This window comes from Erythrolamprus reginae, chromosome 3, assembly GCF_031021105.1.
Source record: "Erythrolamprus reginae isolate rEryReg1 chromosome 3, rEryReg1.hap1, whole genome shotgun sequence".
In the NCBI taxonomy this organism is placed as follows: Eukaryota; Metazoa; Chordata; class Lepidosauria; order Squamata; family Dipsadidae; genus Erythrolamprus; species Erythrolamprus reginae.
Genome location: NC_091952.1, coordinates 79,073,129 through 79,097,917, shown reverse-complemented (window position 1 = coordinate 79,097,917; position 24,789 = coordinate 79,073,129). Strand labels below are relative to the sequence as shown.

Here is a 24,789-nt window from a genome sequence, read left to right as displayed (position 1 = left end):
GGATCATATGATCACTTTTTGTGACTTTCTGACAAGCAAAATCAATGGAGAAACCACATTACAACCATATTACTAACTTAATAATTGCAGTGATTCATTTAACAATTGTGACAAGAAAGGACATAAAATGTGGCAAAATTTACTTAACAATGGTCTCACTTAGCAACAGAAATTTTGTCGCAGTTGTGATCGTACACTAAGTTGAAGAGTACCTGTAATGACAATCATACTGCACCAATGCAATCCGTTATTTTTTTTAATATGGTTGGAAAAAAACAATATAATTTTATTTTTAATATCATTAAATCATACTTCCAAAATGGAACTTTTTGATATATTTATAGCTTTGGATTTGTTTATATCAACTAGTGTTTCCACATTTACAAATAATAGCTTTTACCGGTGCTTCATGGTGAGTTATTGTAAAAAGTTTCCCTAGCCAGTTATTTATTTTGAGAAAAATGAATAGTTTTAATGACATTTAGTTCTTTAGGTGCCTTTTTCAGATGATTCTTGCTAAGAATCATGTTTAACATTTGCAGTGATTGCTAATATAAGGAGTAATTTGCAGTGATTGCTAATATAAGAAGTAATTTACATTCAGAAAATGAAAATAATTAAAATTCCCACATTTAAAATGTATTCTCAATTATACAGGAACCACACGGATGGCTTGTAGACTTAGTGAATAGGGTAAGTAAATAAAAATATTGTTCACTCTGTATCATGTGTACCTATATAGAACTTTAATAGTTTTTTAAAAATAAATTCTAGCATATAGATCAAAGTAGAAAAAAGTTATTCTAACTTTTATCCAGGATATATGGAAAGAAATTTGTAGTTATAATAGTAGCCAAAATTGTGGAAACCTTTTGGGAAAATATTTTTGAGGTTTGATGGCTAATAACATCACTTTTTTTGGTGTAGTACCATAAAGTTATATACTGTATTAGTGGAGAAATAATTTAATCAAGAATGTAATGCAATGAAGTTTGTTCAATTATCTGTATTCTATGAAAGATTATAGCCAAATAAGTAGAAAAAGAAAGCACAACTTGCTTAGGTTGATATTAGGTAGCTTTCCTTCATCTGATTGTTTAGAGAGTCAATCAGGCAGTTTTGTTTTGGCAGTGAGCCAATCAAATCACAAGATTCAGTTGTTGATGTCATGTATTGAAGCTGAGAGTAGGACATTTGTCAGTATGTTATGTGATCGCTATCAAGTTGGTTGAGATTTTGTGTGTTCATTTAGTGAGCATGTAAAATGTAATTATATTAAAGTAATGGCGCAAAGAGGTGACTGGTCACCCAGAAAGTGACGTGAAATAGTATTATTAAGTGAACAAGACTACAGTTATAAAGAAATTAGAAGAAAATTTTGTGGAAACTTAACCAAAGGTGTCATTTCTAAGTTTTTGAAAAAGTATAAGGTGACTTAGTTACTACAAAACCACACTGATAAAGGCAGGGAAAGGTGCACAACAGCAAGTAGATAGAAGTATTAAGAGACACTGCTACGTGACAGAAGAAAATCATCTGGGTGTATATACAAGATGAAATGGCACAATGCAATGTGAAGTTGAATTCAAGGATTGTTCAGGTGCAGACTGCAGGAATTTGGCCTAAAATCTAAAATTGCACAAAAAAGCCACTTTTATCTCTTGAATCTTTGACTAGAGGATATATAATTTTATGCTACGATACCACCACCACCACCAAAAAAAGTGGTGTTATTAGCCATCAAACCTCAAAAATACTGTACACTTTTCCCCAAAGGTTTCCATAATTTTGGCCACTACTGTATGTGCCAAAAATAATCTTATACAATGAATTTATTATCTGAGATACCTTAATGTGATATTTAAGTGAGATAATTTAAGTGAGATGATAGAGTTTTCAGGAAGAAAGGCATTTACTGAAGCAGCACTAATATTGGTTTTCATTACTTATAAAATGTGAGTATGAGTTGTCTTCTTTCTCCCCTCTCTTGTTGAACTGATCCAGGAAGCCCTACTGTTTTCCTTCCAGGCAACAATAGCATAAAATAAACGTTACAGTATTCTATCTTTTTGTGGATAAGCTGAGGTTTATTTGTACTTATTTCATGATTATTTATTTGGTGATTGAAAGTTTGTTTAAATTAGTATATATATTTGGGGGTGTCTATATACTTAAGGTTTTTTTTCCTACTTTCTGCCAATTTGGATTTTGCTTAGTTTGCAGAATTAGGAGGATTTTCTGCAATTCAGTCTAAACTTCATTCAGAAGACATTGAACTTGGGGTAAGTTAAATGTTATTTGGTTATACTAATTGTAGTTTATTGTAGCTAATGTATCTGAGCTTTCTGGTGTTGTAGAAATAAAGGAATACAGTACTAGTGTTGGATAAGGCAAATATAATTTCTGTAGTATTTTTACTATATATTCAACTCTCGGTTTCTGGTGCAAAGTTCTATGGTTGCATTACCAGTGAATTGTATTTATTATTTTATGAGATATGGTTATATTGGTCCTGGTTGTTAATTAGTTCATTTTAGACATGCTTAGATGTGTTTAACATGTTTATCATGTGTCTATTTGTGAAGCATTTATGTATGGAGTATTCTCTGTTTGTTTTTAAATATTTCTTCTTTTAGGCAGTCTCTTCATTGGTTCAGCCTTTGGGAGTTTGTGCCGAGTATCTAAATTCTTCAGTGGTACAGGTAATTAATTTTTAATAATGATGCTGCAAATAGAGTTGGGATTTTCTTTTTTTTATATAGTAAATAGAATTGTTACAGTTGCATGTGGGTGAATTCATATCTGCATAGAGATGGATTCAGGTACTTTGTCCAATATTGACATAGATATGTTTATAATGAGTGATAGCCAAAATGCGCATAAGAGGAATGGACTGTCTCTTATATGAATGGGAAGATCTTATACTCACAGATTAGAATTATAATTTACTGATTTGCTGCAGTTTGCACTACGCTGACTCCCAGCCGATTTTCCCATCTAAAAGGATGGAAATATTGTAGGATGAAGTCTTACAAATATATTTTTCTTTCTAAGATGCTAAGTTAATATTCCTTCATTTTACAGCCCATGTTGGATCCAGTCATTCATAATATGATTAAATACGTTCAAAACATTGAAGAGAAAGACCTGAAAGACAAGGTAGCCCTGGATTACCCAAGTATAATCCAAAATTGTCATTGTAATGTTAACTGAATAACTGTTGTGCCTAGGTTATTCAAGTTGATCCTGAAACTCCTTAGATGATTTTTGTCTTAATGATGTCAGTTGCTCTGTGTCTGGTACATTATTATAACTTTGTTGTATTTTTTTAAATTAATGTTTCCTTCTGTTGCAGATTTCCATTCATTACCAAATTAAATGATATAATCTCTTAACAAAATGTGTTCCTGTGAAATGTATAAACTACTTGTAACTTTTTCTCTTTCACAGAAGCTAGTCAGTATTCCTGAACTCTTGTCTGCCATCAAGCTCCTCTGTATGCGATTTCAGCCTGATTTAGTAACAGTAGTAGATGATCTGCGGCTAGATATCCTGTTGCGTATGTTAAAATCACCTCATTTCAGTGCGAAAATGAACTCTCTAAAAGAAGTAAGTTTATTATGCTAAAATTTAAAATTGACTATAACTGGGTTACTATGGAGTACAGTGATCTCTCGGTTAGCGCGGGGGTTACGTTCCAAGACCTCCCGCGCTAACCGATTTCCGCGTTATACTGGATGCGGAAGTAAAAACCACCATCTGCGCATGTGCGCCATTTTTTTCATGGCCGCACATGCGCAGATGGTGGAGTTTGCGTGTGGGCGGCGGGGAAGACCAAGGGAAAGTTCCTTCAGCCGCCCAACAGCTGATCTGCTCCGCAGCGCGGAAGCAGCGAGGAGCCGAAGATGGGGTAAAGGCAAAGGGGAAACCCCATCTTCGGCTCCTCGCTGCTGCCGCGCTGCGGAGCGGATCAGGTGTTGGGCGACTGAAGGAACCTTCCCTTGGTCTTCCCGCCGCCCAGGCAAAGGGGAATCCCCAAGATCGCTTGCCGCTTGCCGCTTTGCAGCTTGGAGCCTTGCTTCGCCTCCTTAGCTGCAATAGGCAAGCGGCAAGCGATCTTGAGAAAGAGAGAGAAAGGAGGGCGACTTGCCAGTCCACGCCCCCCTGGATGAACAGCCTCGCATGGCCCCAGCGCCGGGCTCCGCTGTTGCCTCCGCCCACATTCGGCTCTGCAGCTGAGAGGCCTTCCCGGCAGAGCCCTCCCCAACAGCTCCCGCCGCCAGCGCAAAAAAGAAAAGAAAAAAAATCCCCAAAAGAGGCAGGCACAAAGCGGGGGCACAAGGGGAGCTGCCCGGCAGAGGTTGCTTTTTTTCTTCTCGTGGGCAAGTGGAGGGGGGGAGAGAGAAGGGAGGAAGAGAGTGTGAGAGAGGAAGAAAGAGAGAGAGAAATGATAGAAAAAAGGGGAGAAAAAAGAGAAATGAGAAAATGATTGAAGCATAGTGACAGGAGAGAAAGAGACAGAGAAGTGACTCTTGGTGATGACGTATGACGTCATCGGGTGGGAAAAACCGTGGTATAGCAAAAAAACCGCGGACTTATTTTTTAATTAATATTTTTTGAAAAACCGCGTTGCAGCGTTTCGCACTAATCGAGACCGTGCTAATCGAGGGATCACTGTACTGGAATATTACAGTATTCTAGTACTAGAAAACTGGAGATTTTTAGTTCACTCAGTAGTTAACAGCAGTTGGTCGTAGTTAACTAAATTTGGCTGATCTTTTTTTATATATAGATTTAATTAGTATTGCAGTGGGGGATTACCAGGACTGGGAAGATGAAACAATAAGATAATGGAAAATAGCTTCCATAATTATTGGCAAAAAATATGTATTAACATCTGAAGTCATAGAAAGTAGAGCTCAACTCAAGGGACCAGCTATGGTTTTGTAAGTTATAAAGGCGTGATTTGAGTTACTGGTTTTAGTTACAGAGTTTTCAGATAGTAAATTGATTCCTGTCTTGAAAAAAATAAGTCTGTTTTCTCTGTATTACTCGGTTTGAGGCACAGTGATAGAACAAGTGGCAGTTAGATATTATTATAAAAAGTAGAATGTCCTCGTGTTGAATTTTATTCTTGATGATTCCCTGTACATGTCTGTGTTCTTTTATTATTGACTGTATGAAGGTGGTTTACTCCTTTTTCTGGAATGTTTTTCAGCCTCCCAATATAGATCTATAGCCCTATTATTGTTTGATAGTATTCAATCCAAATGCTGTATTAACCACTATTAATTTTAAAAACAACCTTCAAGCACATTTCTCTTTGTTCCTCTGTCTTTCTTAAAACAAATGTACAAACATTTCATTACCCAGTAAATAACAGAATAAGAAATTTGAGCAGCCACAATTTCTTGTCCTTTCATATTCCTCTGAATATGAAACTCCTTTTTTCCCAAAGAAAGCTCTTTCTTGCAGATTGCAAAAGACATATTCAGAGTCCACATCTGTGGAAACCTGAACCCCCAGGCACAAGTATGTTAGGTGGCTGTGGCTTCATGGGCACTTTGAATCAAGTGGATTTTTTTTTCCAGGCAGCATAAGGTGCTGTCTGTCACCTTACCTGTTTCTCTGCCAATGGTTGTAGCCTTAAGCGTCTTCCTTTTATAACACTGAAGGACCAATGGTCTTTTATATATAGAGCACAAACTGACTATAATATATGGAGTTGTTCTATCATTGCACAGTTTAGATATTTGTTTAAAGTGTAAGGTCACTTGCTTTTAGGTGAAAAAGTATTCAGATATTTCAAGACTTATCTGGGAATCAGTTTTTCAATTAGCTGAATATTCCTCATATTTATCTATTCTGTCCACTGAAAATGGTGATTGAATTTAGAATCTGCCCTGTACCTGCTCTGTACCTGCAGTGAAAAAAGCAAAACCCATTTGGGAATTGTTATGATAGGAACTTAAAATAAAGCTGCCATTATAATGCCTTGATACCGATTTATCATGTGATTATACTTAAAAGCCATGCATATTTCTGGCTGTAAAAAGGGTGATCTGGAGAGGATCCACAAAAAGTCCAACACCCAAGGCAATCGATATGTCAAAGCAATTCTTCAATCAAAAATATTATACTATGTAGAGATATTTAATTTAGGAGAGAAAGTGATAAAAAAAAGAACAGAAGGAAGTTGAGAAACATAAAAGATGAGACACAGTTGAATCTCATGCACTGACATCTGTTTGACCATTATAATAATAATGTGCCTAGTTAAGGCTTTTTAATCTCCAGGCACGTTTCTTCTTTCCATAATAATAAACTGGAGGGCAGGGATGAAGTTTACTTAATTCTTCTAAAACGATTTTCTCTCTGCTAAGGGCAAGAAGATACTCGCTGTTTTCAGGCCTTGTATATCTTTTTATTGCTATTGTTATTCTTGTTGTAAATATTTTATAGCTTTATCTGTCCTTATTTTTAGGTAACAAAACTTATTGAAGATAGCACTTTATCAAAATCGGTAAAAAACGCAATAGATTCAGATCGTTTACTAAACTGGCTGGTAGAAAACTCTGTCCTATCCATTGCATTAGAAGGCAAGTATACAAATGTCTTCTGAACTACACTGCCATTCTTATTGTTAAGTTAAAAAGTTTAATCATGTTTGGAATTGAGAAATAACTTCTGAGAGCATAACGTTCAGGTGCTTTTCATTTCTCCCTCTTTTAGAGTAATCATACAAATAGTAGTCCCCAAAGTGCTTTTCCAAAAGGTAACATTTCACTTCTCACCCAACAAAGCCCTAAATGGCTCGGGGCCAGACTATTTACGATACTGCCTCGCTATGGCCAGTAAGGGCCCACAGAGTCGACCTTCTCGAGGTCTTATCTGCCAAACAATGTCAGTTGGCAGGACCTTGGGTAAGAGCCTTCTCTGTGGCAGCTCCGACCCTGTAGAATCAACTGCCCCCAGAGATTCGCATTATCTCCTCCCTACCAGTCTTCCGGAAAGCTGTTAAGACCTGGCTTTTCCGACAGGCCTGGAATTAGGATTGAATGTTAGTACGCATGTTTTTTTAATATAGTAGTTTTTGTACTGTAGATTTTATTGATTTTTGTATTGCTCTTTTTATCAATATTATATTTATAACTGTTGTTAGCTGCTCAGAGTCCATTTCGGAGTGAGCGGCATATAAATGCAACAAATAAATAAATAAGCCTGGATGAGAAGAAGCTGAAATCAGAACTGAAGAAACTTCTTGGATGAGAAGTGAAGTGAAATGTTTTCAAGGAAAAATAAACAAAAAGGACCAGTTGCCTTTTGGAAAAGTACCTTTGGTACATCCATGACCTGGATGATTGAGAATTTCTGTAGACATGCAGTATTTTTAAAAATTGCTCAGACTTACTATAGTTTGTTTAATTTATATGAACTATGGCTAATCTTAAACTTACCCATAGTTAATTCAAACAATCTAATATATTAAAGTTGAATTGTTTTCATTATTCACAGTAAAGATTAATCACTGTTTACTTGGTTCTGACTTGCACAAAAGAGAGAGCGGAATCTCAAATGAAAAATAATAATTTCAAATCTTTTTAGTTGTACTAGGAAAATAAATCAATGAGTGAGCTCACTGTAGTTTGTTCTTACGATGCATTACACTTGAACCAATTATATTTAAGAAGTGTTGTTTCAAGATTACTCATTTGAAGTTCAGATTTTGACAACCTCTTAGTTACATTTCTGAAAAGAAATCATGTTATTTTAAGTCAAAAGCAGCCAGAAGGAAATGCACTTTTCTTTTCAGTTGTTGCTGTTTTGTTTATGTAGGTGTTTTTCTCCTCTTTATTTATAAAAAAATAATAATAATAATAATAATAATAATAATAACAACAACAACAACAATAGTTAGAAGGGATCTTGGAGGTCTTCTAGTCTAGCCCCTTGCTTAGGCAGGAAACCCTACACCACTTCAAACAAATGGTTATCCAACATCTTCTTAGAAATGTCTAGTGTTGGAGCATTCCCTACTGTTGGAGGCAAGGACCTCAGGTCATGTGATAGTCAGATAGTTATGCCATCAGTGAGGGACAGAGCTGAATGTTTTGTCCTTTTATGTAACAGAATTGATAGAAAATAGGTGTGTGAAGCCCCACAAGGCTTGTTAAATATACTTTCAATGCTTTCTATTAAAAAACAACAACATGGGACAATTGAAGATGGTGGCACTGTATCCCCAAATATGAGTTTAACAGAATTTGAACAATTACTATGGTGGTTATACATTGCGTAAGATAGGGAAAAAAGGCTAGAAAGCTAATGGTCTTTTATTACATCTGTTGTCTAAATTGTCTATATTCCTGTGTCTAGGTAACATAGATCAAGCACAATACTGTGATCGTATCAAGGGAATTATTGAGCTATTGGGCAGCAAGCTGTCTCTAGATGAATTGACCAAAATTTGGAGAATACAGGTATGGATTTTTAGCTGTTATTTTAAAGTTATATCCTGTTCTTAGAAAGCTTAGAAAGAATATTGCCCTTTATATATTTCAGACTAAGCTGCAGTAGAGGACAAGCAGGAAGGACCATAATTGCATGCAATACCCTCACAAAAATTGGAAATGGGAATCCAAATCCAATGCACAGAATTAGCACAAAGACAATTTAGGACTGCTGGGAGTTTATCAAATGTCAAGCACTTGGCAGTAGACATTAGTGTAGTCACCATTTCACATCTGATGTTAGAATTTCCAAGGGTTTTGATGCTAGATAGCTCCAATTTTCATACCTTGGAAAGCGATAGAAATTCTCCAATTTAGCTAAGTCTAGAGAAAACCACTTTATCAGAGCCTGTATTGAGCACCTTCTTTTGAGCAACTGGATAATATATTCTACCCCAAAAAATGTTACCTCCTTTGTGAATCCAGATGCTAATGTTCTTCCTGGCCCTCAAAGTAAACCTACAGTAGTTATAAAAAGTCCATACGTTCTGTCCATTGAGAGGAGGATGAATGATGTTGGGTGGTGTAGTGTGTATCTGTTATTATTATTAAAAATTAATAAAATTTATTTTTTAAAAAAAATGAGAGGAGGGTGTCTTCTGATTTGCAGTAGCCAGGTCTCTTTAACTTGATGTGTCTTTTTTTTTTCTTCTTTTTCCCCTAATCCCAATTCCTTTGAAGTCAGGACAACCATCAACCGTGATAGAGAACATCCACACTATTATTGCAGCAGCAGCTGTGAAGTTCAGTTCAGATCAGCTAAGTCATCTTTTTATCCTTATTCAGAAGGTAAGGTTTATTTTGGCTTAATTCTGTTATTACAGTTAAAAACATGAAACCTCACAACCTTATAGCATAGAATAGACCAGATAGGAAATGAAATTAAGCCTAGTGCAATTTTATTTTTTACAAATCATAATCGATTTACAAACTTACTTGTATGTGTGACACATTTTTCTTAAATTGAATTTGTTAGAACAAAACTACTATACAGAATAATTAATTACTTAATTATAAATAGCTTTTGTATATAATTTTCAGTGTAAATAAAAACCCTTCTAAATTTCTAATTCAAAGTAGGCTACTCCTTTTAGTAGTTCATATTATGCTCTTACTTGGGTCAAATACATTTGACTGTTAAGCGTGCTCTGCTATAGACCTTCTAAAATTTCTTACATGTTTCTTACGTGGAATTAAATTAAGCATACGTTTCACTTCCAGTTTCTTTATATACTGTCAGATTTGTATTTGGTTAAATTAAGTGTTTGAAAAATGTGTTAGAAATGTTTTAGTTGGTTTTGTGTTTATCTATTCCCCCCCCCCTTTTTTTTTTCTTTCTTTAGAGTTGGGAGTGTGAGAGTGATAGAGTACGACAGAAACTCTTAAGCTTGATAGGACGTATTGGACGGGAAGCACGTGTAGAAGCAACTACTGGAAAGGCACGTGGAATAATTATTTATTTATTTATTTATTTATTTATTTATTTATTAGATTTGTATGCTTTTTGTAGATTTTTAAAGAGAATGCACATGGCTTACATGGTTATAAGGCGCTTAAAGTCACCTCTAGGCAAGATGGGTGACATATAAATTTAAGAAATATTTCTGCAACAGCCGATAATTGTATGTGTATGTGTATTCTTCTAGGTTCTTGAAGTTCTCTGGGACTTGGCTCATCTTCCAACACTACCTAGCAGCTTGATTCAGCAGGCTTTGGAGGAGCATTTGACAATCCTTAGTGATGCTTATGCAGTAAAGGAGGCAATCAAAAGAAGCTATATCATCAAATGTATAGAAGATATTAAGAAGGTTGGTTTGTCTTTAGAATTGGCTTCAGAAATTCATATTTCTAAGATACATTTTATTTCTATTATAAATTCTAGCATTTTTTAAATTCAGGGTGATACAAACTACAAGAATGAATTATCCTGTTATTTATTTAGTAGCTTTTTCAAGACAATAGAGAATAAAGACTAATTGGGCGATGTTTTGTTTCAAGTTTAGGTTTTTGTTTTATTTGTCAAAGATTCAGTTACTGGATTATAGCAAAGAAATTTTCAGCTACATTCAATAATTAAGCAAATTTAAACTCTTGATATTTAAACAATTTAGATTTTATAGTGAAAGACTTTTAAAGATCAAATTTAGACAATTTTTGAAAGGTTTTAGATCATGTTTATAAGTTCAAAGTATGTTAGAGTTTTTTTTCTGATCTCAATTAATTTTAATTATTTTGAGTGTTTTTTTTTCTGTAGAAAGGAAAGAAAAATAAAGTACATTAAATATAAACTAATGTGTTCAGAAGAGAAATATAATGCTAGGCAAACTGTTAGTTGAAAATATTTCATTTTAATTCTTTATATAATATAACCTATCTAATGTCTGTTATTGCTGCTGTTTTTAGTGGGAGTATAATTATGATTATTTTATACATTTATATCTCAGCTTTCCTTTGGGAGCTCAAGGTGTGTCACACTGAGGTTTTTCTTTATTCCATCCTCAATATTTCTCAACCTGAGTGAAAAGATAGTGCCTAGCTAAAAGTCACCTTGGGAGTTTCCATTAGAGTTAGGATTGGGATTTGATTTTAGGTGTCCCAGGTGATATTCCAGTATGTTTAGTTTCTTTGCCATTCTGGCTGGTTTCTCCACTGATTCAGTAATGTTTATAATAACCATAAGATTTAGTATAACCTAGAAATATTTCACCAAATGAAAAGCATAGTTTGAGTTTAGCCAATGCATAACAAGCTTTGAAACACCATCGTAAAAGTATCATCCGTACAGAAGCAATGCAAATTATTTAGGTACAATGCTGTGCAAGTACCAATTTGCTCTCTGTTGCTGTTACTCTTTGTTTCTTTTAACTCAGTCTCAGAAAAATTGACTCCCTTTCTCAGTGTCAGTACTCTTCCTATAATTTATTTTAAACTTTAAGGATATGTCATAATAGCCTCTTTTAAACTGCTTTCCTTTCTTATGACTGTAACCTTGATTTTTTTCAAGCCGGGAGTTGCAATCCTTTGTCTGAATATGATATAAATCCTGATTGGCACCTCATACTCTATTTTTTTTTAATCTCCTCTGCTTTTCAATACCTTGCTGTTCCTTATCGTTTCCCATATTCCCAATGGAATTTAGCATTTGAAGTTATGACCATTAACTCTTTGATTATTCTTGCATTGTTTGATCAGTGCACTAAAGACCCCTTTCCCATGGTTTTGCTGGGCACACACAAAAAAGTGCTTGGGATGATGAATGTATTTATTTACAAACTGTGTTTGAGTCATATGAATAACAGTCCTAAGTCATGCCAGTCATTAAGTGGATGTAACTGACATATTTGTGGCATAAATTAAGTGAACACCATTAAACTAGCCAATTGTCTGCAATTGTCAGAAACCAGAAAAAAATATTGGGTTCTGTCAAAATAATAATAATAACCTTCATAAATTGTCACATGACTGTGTGCCATATCGGGGGAGGAGGCTATCAGAACTTTGAATCAGGGCCACAAGTATCTTTTGGAGGATCCATTGTTTGAATGATCAACAAATGACTGGCTATGGTTCAAGTACTACTTATAATCTGATTATAAAAATAACTGGGATATCCTCTATTGATCCCTGAATCACATGCTTCTCTTCTGTTGTGCTACCACAGTGTGGAAACTTTTTAGTTTTGATACAGTAACTGAATTGCTTTCTCTAGTATACTAGAACAGATCAGGATCAGAATTTTGCAGGTTTCAGACTGGGGCAGAGTATGTTCAAGTTATCCACCTGTATACATCTGTTTTGAATCCACTTCAGTTTCATCCAAATCCACAACTTAGTTTCAGTATCTGTGGCTATGTCATCAGTGTTACATACAGATTTCTAAAAGATAAGTTGAAAGAAAATAATATTTTAAATGTAGGAAATGTAAGTATAAATCATAAAAGTAGTCTAAGATAGGGAACAGATCTATGCTGTGTATCCATAAATTTTAAGTATTTAACTTGTTGATATCTTTTATTAGTCATCCCAGCACAATAATCCACAATTTGTGTGGGTGGTACCAGCTTTACGCCAACTTCATGAGATCACACGCTCGTTTATTAAACAAACCTACCAAAAGCAAGATAAGGTGAGTACTGTATATTTTTTCATGCACAAATGCACAGAAAGGTAGTGGAGGTGGAAAAATGAAAATAGGAACCTTAAACATGTGTCATGTTTATACCTATACATGTGTCATGTTTATCAGTGATCATCATCTTGATAAGGGCAGTTGGACCTAAACAACAAATAATTTGTGTGTAATATTTGAATGTACATACAGTAGAGTCTCAGTTATCCGACATAAACGGGCGGGCTGATAGTCAGATAGCTGAAATGTCAGATAATCCAGACTCTACTGTACTGCTTCCCTCCCGGGCTCTCTCTCTCTCGCCCCGCTTCTGTCCGCGGCTCTCTCTCTCTTGCTTGCCCGCTTCTGTCCCCGTCTCTCTCTCTCTCTCTCTAGCTCACTTCCCTCTTCCCAGCTTGCTTCCCTGTTGTGGCTGTCATGTTTTGGGGGCATGTCTGGGGGGTGCGGAAATGGCTACAGCCACGCCCCCAAGCAGCCACGACGTTGGATAATCCAGAGTGTCAGATATCCGAAGGACGGATAACCAAGACTCTACTGTATTGTCTTTCTGGAGAGACATTATGCAGCCTACTTAGTAATGACAAACAAGCAATTCAGAGCTAAAAATCTAAAAGATTAAAGAAAAAAATAAATCATCTATGGCTTCTGTTAAGATAATATCAAATAACATCCAGTTTAAAGCCAGATTAAACATAAAAAAAAATAAACCAAGAAAAGTTCATCTAGCAGTGAAACAGTATGGTAAGAACAAATATTGCTTTACTAATTATGTTGTAAATAAATATGTAACTTGTGACTATGTTTTTATCAATAATTTGTGTTAGTTTCACAATAAATTAAATTAAGCAAGGTTTACTTTACATTAATACTAAATTTTAATGAATAAATCATGTTTAATTTAGAAATGAAGCGAAGTATTTTGTTCACGGTTAAGAAAAATGAAAATATTGAACAAATATTCGAAATACTTGGTAGTTTATTCCAGGAGCATGAAGGGGATAGAAACTGTATAATCTTATGCCGCTAGCATTTATGGTCAGAGCTGCACACAGGAAACTTCCACTTATTTAAAACCTTATTGTGTATTCTTTAATATCTTACTTAACAATTTTTTAAATGTTTTTTTCAAGAGCATTATTCAAGACTTGAAGAAAAACTTTGAGATAGTGAAACTGGTAACCGGAAGCTTAATAGCTTGCCACAGATTGGCTGCCTTGGTAGCAGGTCCTGGTGGCCTGTCAGGAGCAACATTGGTGGATGGCCGGTATACCTATCGGGAGGTAAGCAACCAATGATTTATAAAAGCTGATAGCATTGAGAAAAGACTTAAAAACAAATGAGATCCTTAAAAGGGAAAAATATAAGCACCTAAATAATGTAAACAAATCTATTTTAAAAATATTCAGTGCAACTCAAGTATATTATTTTTCTCTTTCTAGTACTTAGAGGCACACCTCAAATTTCTGGCATTTTTTCTTCAAGAAGCCACCCTCTATTTAGGATGGAATCGTGCTCGGGAAATCTGGGAATGCCTGGTAACGGGCCAAGATGTTTGTGAGCTAGATCGAGAGGTGAGATCCTACAAATGGTTGGCAAGCAATTCATGTAAAAATGGAAAGTTGGTCAGAATAATTCCTGTAGTAACCACTCTTGATTACCCATATTACGGCATTCAACTTTTATTCATTTATAAGCTCAACTACAGTATATACCCTGTTTCCTCGATAGTAAGACACCCCCGATTGTAAGACATATCGGGGGTTTCAGGGGGATCGGCTAATATAAGCCGTACCCCGAAAGTAAGACATATGTCTTACTTTCGGGGGAAACACGGGGGTATTGCCGGGGGGGGAGCCCGATGACGTCGCTTCCAAGCTCCCCGCGCGCCCTTCGCCTCGCCGCGGCGCCACCGCCTCTTCCCCGGCTTGGCAAAGCAAAGGACGGCGCTGGTCCGAAGCGAGCCGAGCGGGCGGCAGCTTGCAGCGAAGGCGCTCGTCCCAGCAACCGAGTCCTGCCGAGGCTCGGCTGCAAGCGGCCAGCGAGGCCGATCAGCTCCGAGGCGAGCGGCCGGAGCTGCACCCTCCTTCGCCCGCCTCCTTTCCGGCAGGCAGGTGGGGCTGCCCAACTGCGCAGAGCGGCTCCTCCCCTCCAGACACACGCTTCCCCGACACGCGTCTGTGGCTCCACGCGTGCACGCCGCTTGGAGCCCTGAGGTTGAACTTGGAAAAGGGCTCACGAGGCTCCTGTCCCGCAGCTGCCCTTCTGGACACTGGGGAGATGCCTTCGGGAACGCGACCCTTTCAATTTTTTTCCAATGTAAGACATATCCCGAAAGTAAGACATAGTGGGGCTTTTGGGGGTAAAAAGAAAGTAAGACACTGTCTTACTTTCGGGGAAAGACGGTAGATACCCCTTCAAGTTATGAAAATAGAAACAGGTTTTTTTTTAAAGGAAATATAAGATAAACATAAAGCTAAGCATAATAAATATTGATAAATACCTTATTTTATGTTTATGCATACACAAAACCTACTTTGAATAATAGGCATTTAGTGACTAAATTCTAGTTTATGAAATAAGCAACAATATATTTGCCTATTAAAGTAAGGAAAGTTATGAAATTATGTGTTTCTTTCACAGATGTGCTTTGAATGGTTTACAAAAGGGCAGCATGATCTTGAAGGTGATGTGCAGCAGCAGCTTTTTAAAGAAAAAATTCTTAAATTGGAGTCCTATGAAATCACTATGAATGGTATGTAAGTATTTTTGCCTTTTGGGATTTCAGAATAATCCTGAATGTCTGTCAGACACTTTGGGATAAAACTAGTGAATTTTCTGATGCTGTAAATCGTATTAGGTTCAGAGAAATCCCTAGGGAGTCAAGTAGGTAGGAAGTGCTTTCCTGTTGCTCCTCTGCCAATCGCTCTCTAAAAAATAATTCCAGGCATGAATAATGTTGGTTGCAGCAATTGGAGACTGAGAAAGGAAACATCAAATTGGCCAGAGATACCTTCTCTAGTGGAATGCACTTACATTTCATTTTCAGGCCCTGTAACAAGCCCTCATTAACCAGAGCCTCCCAAGTTTTAAAGGAGGTGTTTCATGAGAAGAGATGGGAAACTGATCTCCATTCCCTAGCCCTTTTTTGTCTTTGCAGTTCTCTGAATTCAATCTATTGAATGGTTTTGGAAGAGAGTACGAAGAGGGAATTAAATCTAAACAATTTTGACCTATTGTCAGTTGGCCTGAAAGTAGCTGTTTCATATAGCCAATATTTGTGCTATATATACTTAAATAAGAATAGTGGGATTCCTTTACACTATGTATGTACTTAAATAAAAATATATGTACTTAAATAAAAATAGTGGGATTCCTTTACAACGTTCATTTTTAAAAACAGGTTTTGGTTTGTTTAAGACCTTTTTTGAAAATGTGAATCTTTGTGATCATCGATTAAAACGACAAGGAACTCAATTGGTAAGCACCTTTCTATAATCATATACTGTATACCATTCACATTTCACTGGCAAAATAGTATAAATGGGAAAATGATGGTTTAGATGCTGTTTCTTTCAGGATTAGGAGTTTAGATTTACCCTAAATTTAAATCTAAAACTAAACGATAGGACAAATCTAAACCCTCAATCCATTACGATTTAGTTTTATATTAATTCACTTGAATTCTATCAATTTTATTACTCAAATTGGTATTTAATTTGTATATGTTGCGAGAATGCAGTTGACTTATACTCAGAAACTATTTTAAAATAATAAAAATAGCTTTGCTATGTTAATACTGTATACCACATTAAACTATAAGGTAGTCTGGTTTTCTCTCGGAATAAATGCAACATAAGTATCAAATAATAAATTGAAGTTTGTACCATTTACTTTCATAAAACTGTGTGCTAAGGCATTGTTGTAAATTGGCTTGAAGAAAACTCTGGTTTTTGCATGATATACTATAGGAATGCAGGGTGGGTTTGTGGTTTCCTTTTTTTTTCTAGTTAGGTTTTTATCTCCTTCAAAGCCTCTAACTTGGTCTTTGGAAATACAAGGGAAGAATAGAAAGAAATTAGAAGAAAAAGAGATTGGTCAATTAATATAGTATATTAATGTTGCTCATTTATGAGATTGTGTTATTTTTAATTTGTTCAACTGCTTTAGTGTGACCATGAACCCACAGCATATTTAAGGTGTCAGTTACTATGTTTAAAAGTCTTGTAAATGTGATTATTTTGATGTTATCTGTAACGCGTTATCTGCTCCAAGTACCAATGTTTGTTTCTGCAGCAAGTAGAAAAACTGGAATTAATAGGAATGGATTTTATTTGGAAAATTGCAATGGAGTCCCCAGATGAAGAAATAGCTAATGAAGCTATCCAATTAATAATAAACTATAGTTACATTAATTTAAATCCACGTTTGAAAAAGGTAATGATTCTGAATTTATTTCATACACAATGGGTAGAACTGTATGAGAGCAATAGCACTTAGACTACTTATAGGTTTACAGTGCTTTACAGCCCTCTCTAAGAGTCTGCTTCTTGCCCGCAAAAATTTGGGTCCTTATTTTACTCACTTCAGAAGGATGTAAGGTTGAGTCAACTTTGAGCCGTTGAGGTTTGAACTGCCAAATTGCAGGCAGTTGAAGGTAGCCTGCAGTACTACAGTCTAACCACTGTACCACCACGGTTCATGATACATATATGAGGCTAGGATTTATCTTTTTTCTGTTTTCTTCTTTCTTTGTTTTGTGAATGGGAAATAAGAGGCTTAAAGCTAAGGCTTATTTTTGTTTCTAGCCTCGGGGATGGCAGCAATGGTTAGAATGCATAATTGTAGGCTATCTCCGCCCACAGTCTGGAATCCGATCGTGATGGGCTCAAAGTTGATTCAACCTTCCATATTTTTGAAGTTGGTGAAATGAGGGCCCAGGTTGTTGGGGGCAATATGGTGACATTGCAAGCATATTGAGAGCTGTAAGCACTAGGAGCAATATCTAAATGGTATCGCTAGTTTCAATCATGTAATCAGGAGGTTCCTTATATTATGAAAAGGTGTTCAAAGTATAAGTGGGCAACATATTGCCCCACACTGCTCTAATGTTTTGGAATAAACAAATTTAAAGGAAATTTGGGCTTCCCTGATTGTCCCAATAAAAGTTAAGTTGCAAGAGAAAACACTTCTTATTTATTTATTTATTTATTTATTTATTTATTTATTTATTTATGTGCCACTCGATCTAAAGTGGATTGATTATTACTATTAATTCTAGTATCTATTGGAGCTTCTTCAGTTATAAGGAAAATCATAATTAAGGTTTCCTTCTGCAAAGTGTGTTTGTTTGGACAAAGAAGGCATTGATTAGGTACTCATTTGTCAGATACTTCACTGGTAAATTTCTGAAAATTTGGCTCAGGAGCAAGGTTTTTTTGGTCGATGCTGCTTTGATCATTTTCACTAGCTCTTCCTGTGAGCTAACAAACTCCAGATGGTTTTGTCTTCTTTAGCACGTCATCCAAATCATTGCTAGAAAAATATGCTATGTTGATGGAGTCATTCATAGCATGTTTGCTGAATTCATAGAAAAAGTTAGCAGGAATGATCAGAGTAATATGTGCTATTGTTTATATTGTTGCATTGGGTAAATACGCCCCAAAATACAATGGCTAACAGTTAACATTTATGATTTTTTGATTGTTACAAATTTACTTTGGATGCCATTTTTGGAACAAAATAAAAATTTGAACCAGGATTTCTAGTAAACTATAAGCAAAATATATATTAGCAGGCATTTAGCAATCTGATATGCTCTATAACATAATGAAATACAATGAACTATTAGTTGTCATATCCTAGAAGTGGGACATAAAGAAAGAAAAAAGTCTGAATTTTTTTGCACATTGTTATGTTAGCAAATTATTATTTAATAAATTATTAGGTTAGGACGGTCTGAATTACACAAAATTTAAGAAGGCAAGTTTATTAAGCAATTATTTTTCTTTTTCTCAATCTTACTCATGTTTAGCAATTTATGTTTTAAATAATGCTGTTTTCTTTATATATTTAACTTTATATATTTAACTCTTTATTATTTTTAGGATTCTGTGTCACTCCACAAGAAATTCATTGCTGATTGTTATTCAAGATTAGAAGTAAGGATTCACTTTATAAAATAAATGTCTCTTTATTTCTTGTTTTATTTTGTTCTTGTACAATTCTAAAGTCGTAATCAGATGCTCCATAAACTTCTTGAATATCAATAAATTGATGAGTTGTAAAAGTTGATTCCACACAAAATTGCTCTTCCTGTTAACTACAGGCAATACAGAAATCCATTGACACCAAAGTTTAAGTATCGACTTATATCTCCTTTTTATTTTCCCGATGTGGCCTCAGTAGTTGCCATCATCTGAATAGTCTTGACTTTAGTTCAGCAATAATATTTTCCATTGTAGGCAGCCAGTTCAGCTCTTGGTGGTCCAACGCTGACCCATGCTGTTACCAGAGCTACCAAAATGCTGACAGCAACTGCAATGCCAACTGTGGCAACATCAGTACAATCTCCATACAGGTAAGGTTATGCTTCCCCAATACCATGTTGTATGAATATGTTATCCATGTTCCTTTTCAAGTCTCAGGACTTGCATTACAAAAGATTGAGGAATGACCTTTGGGTGGGCAAAAGATGCTTGAAGCTCAAAATGGAAATTTCATGTTTCCCAATCAATAAAACAAAGCATATTTTGGAGTTTTGTGCCAGACTTGGAGTAAAATATTCTTTTAAGTTTTCCTGAACTAGGGACTAAACAGAGCTGTTACAATCTGTGATATTTTAGGCAGCATGTGAAATCATGTCTCCTTTAGTCCGCGGAAAAATGGAATCAGTGCCCAAAAGGTTGGGTGCTGCTGCCTAACATGAATGATGGGTTTTGTTTTCCTAAAGAATTCAAGGAAGTAGATACCTAGCAATCCATAGAAGGCACAGATTACAGTCATGCTTCTAGAATTAGTTGAGGAATGAGGTGCCCTCAGAGGGGACAGTACATACATAATCAAAGTTTAAGGAAGTTGTGGGGCAGAGAAAATGGACACTATGTTGTTTGTTACAGAAATATAACAATTATAAATACTATAATTATTTGTGTCTGTGTTTTCTTTTGCGGTCAGGTTTTGAAATGCCAGAATGATAACTCTATGTGTGCAGAACTATGACTAATAACATTGTGTGCTGGTTAATGACCGCAGTAATGTTAGGGAAGGAATAGCATTAAATTTTCACATTACATAAACTCCAAGATCTGTTGCTATTTGCATCTGTGGCAAATAGATTCTGTGAATAAAATAAATATAACAATAGTAGAAATATACTTGTATGGTTTTTGGCTTGAGGTTTCTTCCTAATGTTCAAACATCTATGCTATATTGCTATATTCTGTTCTCTGACAGTTTTTAAGGCAGAAGCCACAAAAGAGTACTTAGCAGTTGTTTTCATCATTAGCTGTGTAGATTTTAAAAATAGTTAAAATGGCTAAATGGGGCACATGGCTAAAGTCAGAGTTTTTCTTAATGCACTGTCCTGTTAATTTTATTGAAATGGGCAAACACATTATCATTATTTGCCACCTGCAGTGTTAACATGTTCTCAAACTTATGAACATGCTCTTGATATATACAGTATTTTGATTCTATTAACGTGGATGTCCTACATCCTATTTCTAACTTATATATGTAATATATTTGTTACCAATATTATTCTGTAATAAAACTCATCCCAGATACACAAAATATGGAAAAATTGAACTTTTGTCTTTCTTTTTTTCTTTGGCTGTGAACCATTGAACAGACTGTGCATAAGAAAGAGACCAATATTGTAATTGAATCTTCATACGTGATAATTTCATTGATTGAAATAGTCTAGTATATTAAAATAATTGCTTTTTGTTTTTCCTATATTGCTTGAGATGGGATGGCTTTTTTACTCAATAGTAGGCATTTTTATCTTTTAAAATATAGCTATTCTACTGCTTTTTACAAATACTTAAAATCAGCTCCTTATTTAAGTGGATCTGAACACTCATGTATGTGTATATGTTTGTATACATGCATGCAGTGAAGGGCTACCAAATTTTTTACTACCACACTGTGGGCATGGCTTATGTAGGACGCCCTATATTTTCTTTCAACATCTTTCAATATAAATTGGGTGCTCTAGGGTGGAGCTCCATTTTTGCTACCCTACTGCAAATCCCCCCCCTCCCACCCCTGCATGTATGTACTTAATACTATTTTATGGTATGACGTGTACTTACATCATGTACCAGAAAACAACTCCAAGATAATTCCATTTCTCTGAAAAAGAAAATATTCTTCAGAAGCTGATTCAAATCTCTGCTATTTATTCAAACGTCATCCAAATACTGCATTTTTGATAATGATTACCCAATTCAAAATCAGTTCAAATATTGTTTGAAAGTTATCTAAATCTCTGTTACTTTAAATCTCTGCTATTCTAGGTCAACAAAACTTGTAATAATTGAGAGACTGCTACTTCTGGCAGAACGCTATGTTATCACAATAGAGGTAAAAGAAACATTTTGTACAAAAATTTGATGTACTGAGTACTTAGTTTGTATTAAATTAAATTAAACTTAATTTCTGTTTCTATAATTGGATTCATTCTGCAACTTAATTCAAATAGGTTTACCTTAGTCCAACTTTAAGAAATCTTGCAGTGAGAAGATATGGAGGGTGGGAAACAGACAAGGACAAGTGTGATTAGAAAACAGTTTTAATAGCTGCAGAGTCAATGTTCTGTGGGCAGAAAATGCCTATCAAGAAAATTAAGACAACTGTGTCCTGGAATTATCAATAATAGATTTTAGTTATCCCTTGTTATAGTTGTAAGAGTGTCATGTTGGTTGCTTGTAGACCATTTTATCTAAGATATAGATTCTCATAAGCTGAAACTGACTTCATCAAATATATGGAATGACTTGAGTAATGTGTTTAAATATGTTGAGATGATGAAGAGAAGAGTGAGGGAGACAGGGTGGTTATGCTGATAACCATTTCTTAAAAATCAGAATACAACTACCTATCAGTAATGGGAATGTATCTCTTAATGTATACATGTATGTTCCTATGTTTCCAACTCAGTTGTTCTAGCAAAGTTTCTTTATTCCAAACTCCACTTTGAGCTCTATGATGGAATGTGTTGAAAGTTTAAAATACTGCTGTCAAGTTGAGTTTGTTTTGAATCTAGACAACTAGCTAGTGTCCATTAATTTTTTTTGTGAAATGTCTGGCCTGTTTGTGTTGTATGTGGAATCCAGAGAGCATTGCTATCAAATGATGGCATATTAGAAGAAGACACGTGAAAGGAATTCTGACTTTGTGTGTAAAGCTTTTTATGAAGGGGAAACATTTGTGTAGATGTGGGGTAAAGTAGACAGTTGGGCTTTCTGCAAGATATGGATTTCCATGTTTTTTTGTCCTGGTACTTGTAAGAATCTTCTTCTATTGTGATAACAAGGTTGGACATGCAAATATGGGCTTACCACCAAAACCTATGAAAGTGTAACATCGTTGTCCAGTACAGGTTGCTGATTATTATTGGTGTGTTTGAGTAGTTGTGAATAACAACCCAGCATATGCTGTTGTTTTGCCGTTGTAGCTAGTAATTTAATAGGATCTCCCATGGGACCTGGTCTGTGTTGATCTGAACACCAAGCTCACTATGTGGATAGTTCAGCCTATTTTTGCCAGTTGAGTATCGCTACCTATCGTGTCAGTATTAATGCAATTATAATGGAGAGCTTGGATATAAAGAATTGATTTGCTGGTATGTTATGGATTGAAGTAGGATGTTTCCTTTGTAACTGCATGTTGTGGATCCTGCATTTATTTTATTTATTTATTTATTAGATTTGTATGCCACCCCTCTCCGTAGACTCGGGGCAGCTCACAACACAATAAAACAGTTCATAACAAATCTAATAATTTACAATTTAAAATATTTTAAAAAACCCATTATTAAGCAGACATACATACATACAAACATACCATACATAAATTATATAGGCCCGGGGGAGATATCTCAGTTCCCCCATGCCTGACGACAAAGGTGGGTTTTGCGGAGTTTACGAAAGGCAAGGAGGGTAGGGGCAGTTCTAATCTCTGGGGGGAGCTGGTTCCAGAGATTTGGGGCCGCCACAGAGAAGGCTCTTCCCCTAGGGCCCACCAAACGACATTGTTTAGTTGACGGGACCCGGAGAAGGCCCACTCTGTGGGACCTAATCGGTCGCTGGAATTCGTATTCATATTCGTATTGGGATTCAGCATACTGCTGAAGTGATTTGAATAATATACAGTTGTGCTTAAAAGTTTGTGAATCCTTTTGAATTTTTATTATTTTGCCTCAATATGACCTATGACATGATTTGTTCTCTATGTAAGTAGCATAACTAGATAAAGAGAATTCAATTAAGCAACTAAGCAAACTATATTCATTTATTTATTGAGGGAAATGATCCAAAAGTATATATTATTTAATTGGGTTCTCTTTCAGAAAGCACTTGATACACACACACACATATATATAAATATATGTTTTTTCTTCTCTCTATAGGATCTTTACTCTGTTCCTCGTACTATACTACCTCATGGTGCCTCCTTTCATGGACATCTTTTAACTCTCAATGTCACATATGATTCTACCAAAGATACATTTACAGTAGAGGTATATAATTTTATAGTGTGGTAATACTTCTAGAATTGCAGAATTTCCTAGTTTTAAAAAAAGAAATTGATACAAGGGATAATACACTGCTCAAAAACAAAATAAAGGGAACACTCAAAGAACACCTAGATCTGAATGAATGAAATATTCTCATTGAATACTTTGCTCTGTACAAAGTTGAATGTGCTGACAACATGTCAATATTGTCAATCAGTGTTGCTTCCTAAGTGGACAGTTTGAGTTTACAGAAGTTTGATTTAGTTGGAGTTATATTGTGTTGTTTAAGTGTTCCCTTTATTTTTTTAAGCAGTATATGTAATATGCTGACAAACACAAGAACTTGAGAGACAGCATGGAGCATATTAATATGCACGGGTAGGCTGCTGTGGATTCGCAGAGGTTCGAGAGAACCTCTAGATAAGATTCTGTGAACTTCAGAGAAATCCCAAATCCTACTCCTGGCTGGCCCTGCTCTGCCCACCCCTTCCCTCCCAGGAGTCCCCATGCACCCTATTTTGGATGCAGTTAAATGCAGGGAGTGCACGGAGGCTCAGGGGAGGCCAGAAATGGGCCTGTTTCTGATCTCCAGAAGGCCTTGGAAGCCTGGGGATGCCATTTTTGACCTCCCGGATGCTTGAGGAAAGCCTTTGAAACCCAGGGAGCGCAAGAAGGCCCCCTCCCGGCTGTGGTTCAGAAACCCAACTAGGCCATGCCCACCATGGCCATGCTCATCCAGCAAGAACCCCTTGGTAAAATTTTTGAAGCCCACCCCTGACTTACATTCTTCATATGGTGATGACATGTGGTTGGAGAGTATGAATGACAAAATCATCTTTATTTTTACAGGCTCATAGCAATGAAACCATCGGAAGTGTCAGATGGAAAATCGCAAAATTATTGAATGCCTCTGTGGACAATATTCAGATCTTTGCCAACGAAAGTTTGGTATGTTAGTTGCTTATAAGTATATCTCAAGTTGTAATGTCTGCTAAATCTAAGGAATTTTTTTAAATATTTCAGTTAACAGTGAATAAAGATCAGAAGCTGCTTCACCAGCTAGGCTTCTCTGATGAACAATCACTTACTGTAAAAACATTGGGAAGTGGAACTCCATCAGCAGGCTCTGCTGATTCATCCAGCAGCAGTAGCAATGTGTTCAGTTCATCATACGCAATGGAACAGGTAAAGACTGAAATGTGGGTTTTGTATTTTTCATTAAGTTGTCGTATTGTCGGTCAGAGTTAGATTTATGTCTATAGAGGTTAATCAATCATCCAAGTCATGGCTGTCCCAAAGGTGCTTTGAAAAAGGTAACTGTCCTGATTTTTCTTGAAGACTTCTCACTTCTCATCCAGCGAGCTTCTTCAGTTCTAACCAACTGGTAGGGAATCCATGAAGAAGTGAAG

General features: G+C 35.8%; 1 protein-coding gene across 3 annotated transcripts in view; it reads left to right on the top strand.

The window, feature by feature from the left end:
- USP24 (ubiquitin specific peptidase 24) overlaps positions 1–24,789 on the top strand; it is an 85,791-nt gene that overhangs the window by 21,361 nt on the left and 39,641 nt on the right. For all 3 annotated transcript variants that reach the window (XM_070745941.1, XM_070745940.1, XM_070745942.1), the window contains exons 6-27: positions 658–693; positions 2,217–2,282; positions 2,637–2,702; positions 3,085–3,159; positions 3,451–3,609; positions 6,485–6,599; positions 8,377–8,480; positions 9,192–9,299; positions 9,854–9,949; positions 10,157–10,318; positions 12,529–12,636; positions 13,770–13,919; positions 14,079–14,210; positions 15,280–15,391; positions 16,040–16,116; positions 16,933–17,073; positions 18,744–18,797; positions 19,101–19,216; positions 21,159–21,225; positions 23,273–23,383; positions 24,230–24,328; positions 24,404–24,565. In XM_070745941.1, the coding sequence (XP_070602042.1) occupies positions 658–693; positions 2,217–2,282; positions 2,637–2,702; positions 3,085–3,159; positions 3,451–3,609; positions 6,485–6,599; positions 8,377–8,480; positions 9,192–9,299; positions 9,854–9,949; positions 10,157–10,318; positions 12,529–12,636; positions 13,770–13,919; positions 14,079–14,210; positions 15,280–15,391; positions 16,040–16,116; positions 16,933–17,073; positions 18,744–18,797; positions 19,101–19,216; positions 21,159–21,225; positions 23,273–23,383; positions 24,230–24,328; positions 24,404–24,565 (2,316 nt within the window). The remainder of the gene's footprint in view (positions 1–657; positions 694–2,216; positions 2,283–2,636; positions 2,703–3,084; positions 3,160–3,450; positions 3,610–6,484; positions 6,600–8,376; positions 8,481–9,191; positions 9,300–9,853; positions 9,950–10,156; positions 10,319–12,528; positions 12,637–13,769; positions 13,920–14,078; positions 14,211–15,279; positions 15,392–16,039; positions 16,117–16,932; positions 17,074–18,743; positions 18,798–19,100; positions 19,217–21,158; positions 21,226–23,272; positions 23,384–24,229; positions 24,329–24,403; positions 24,566–24,789) is intronic.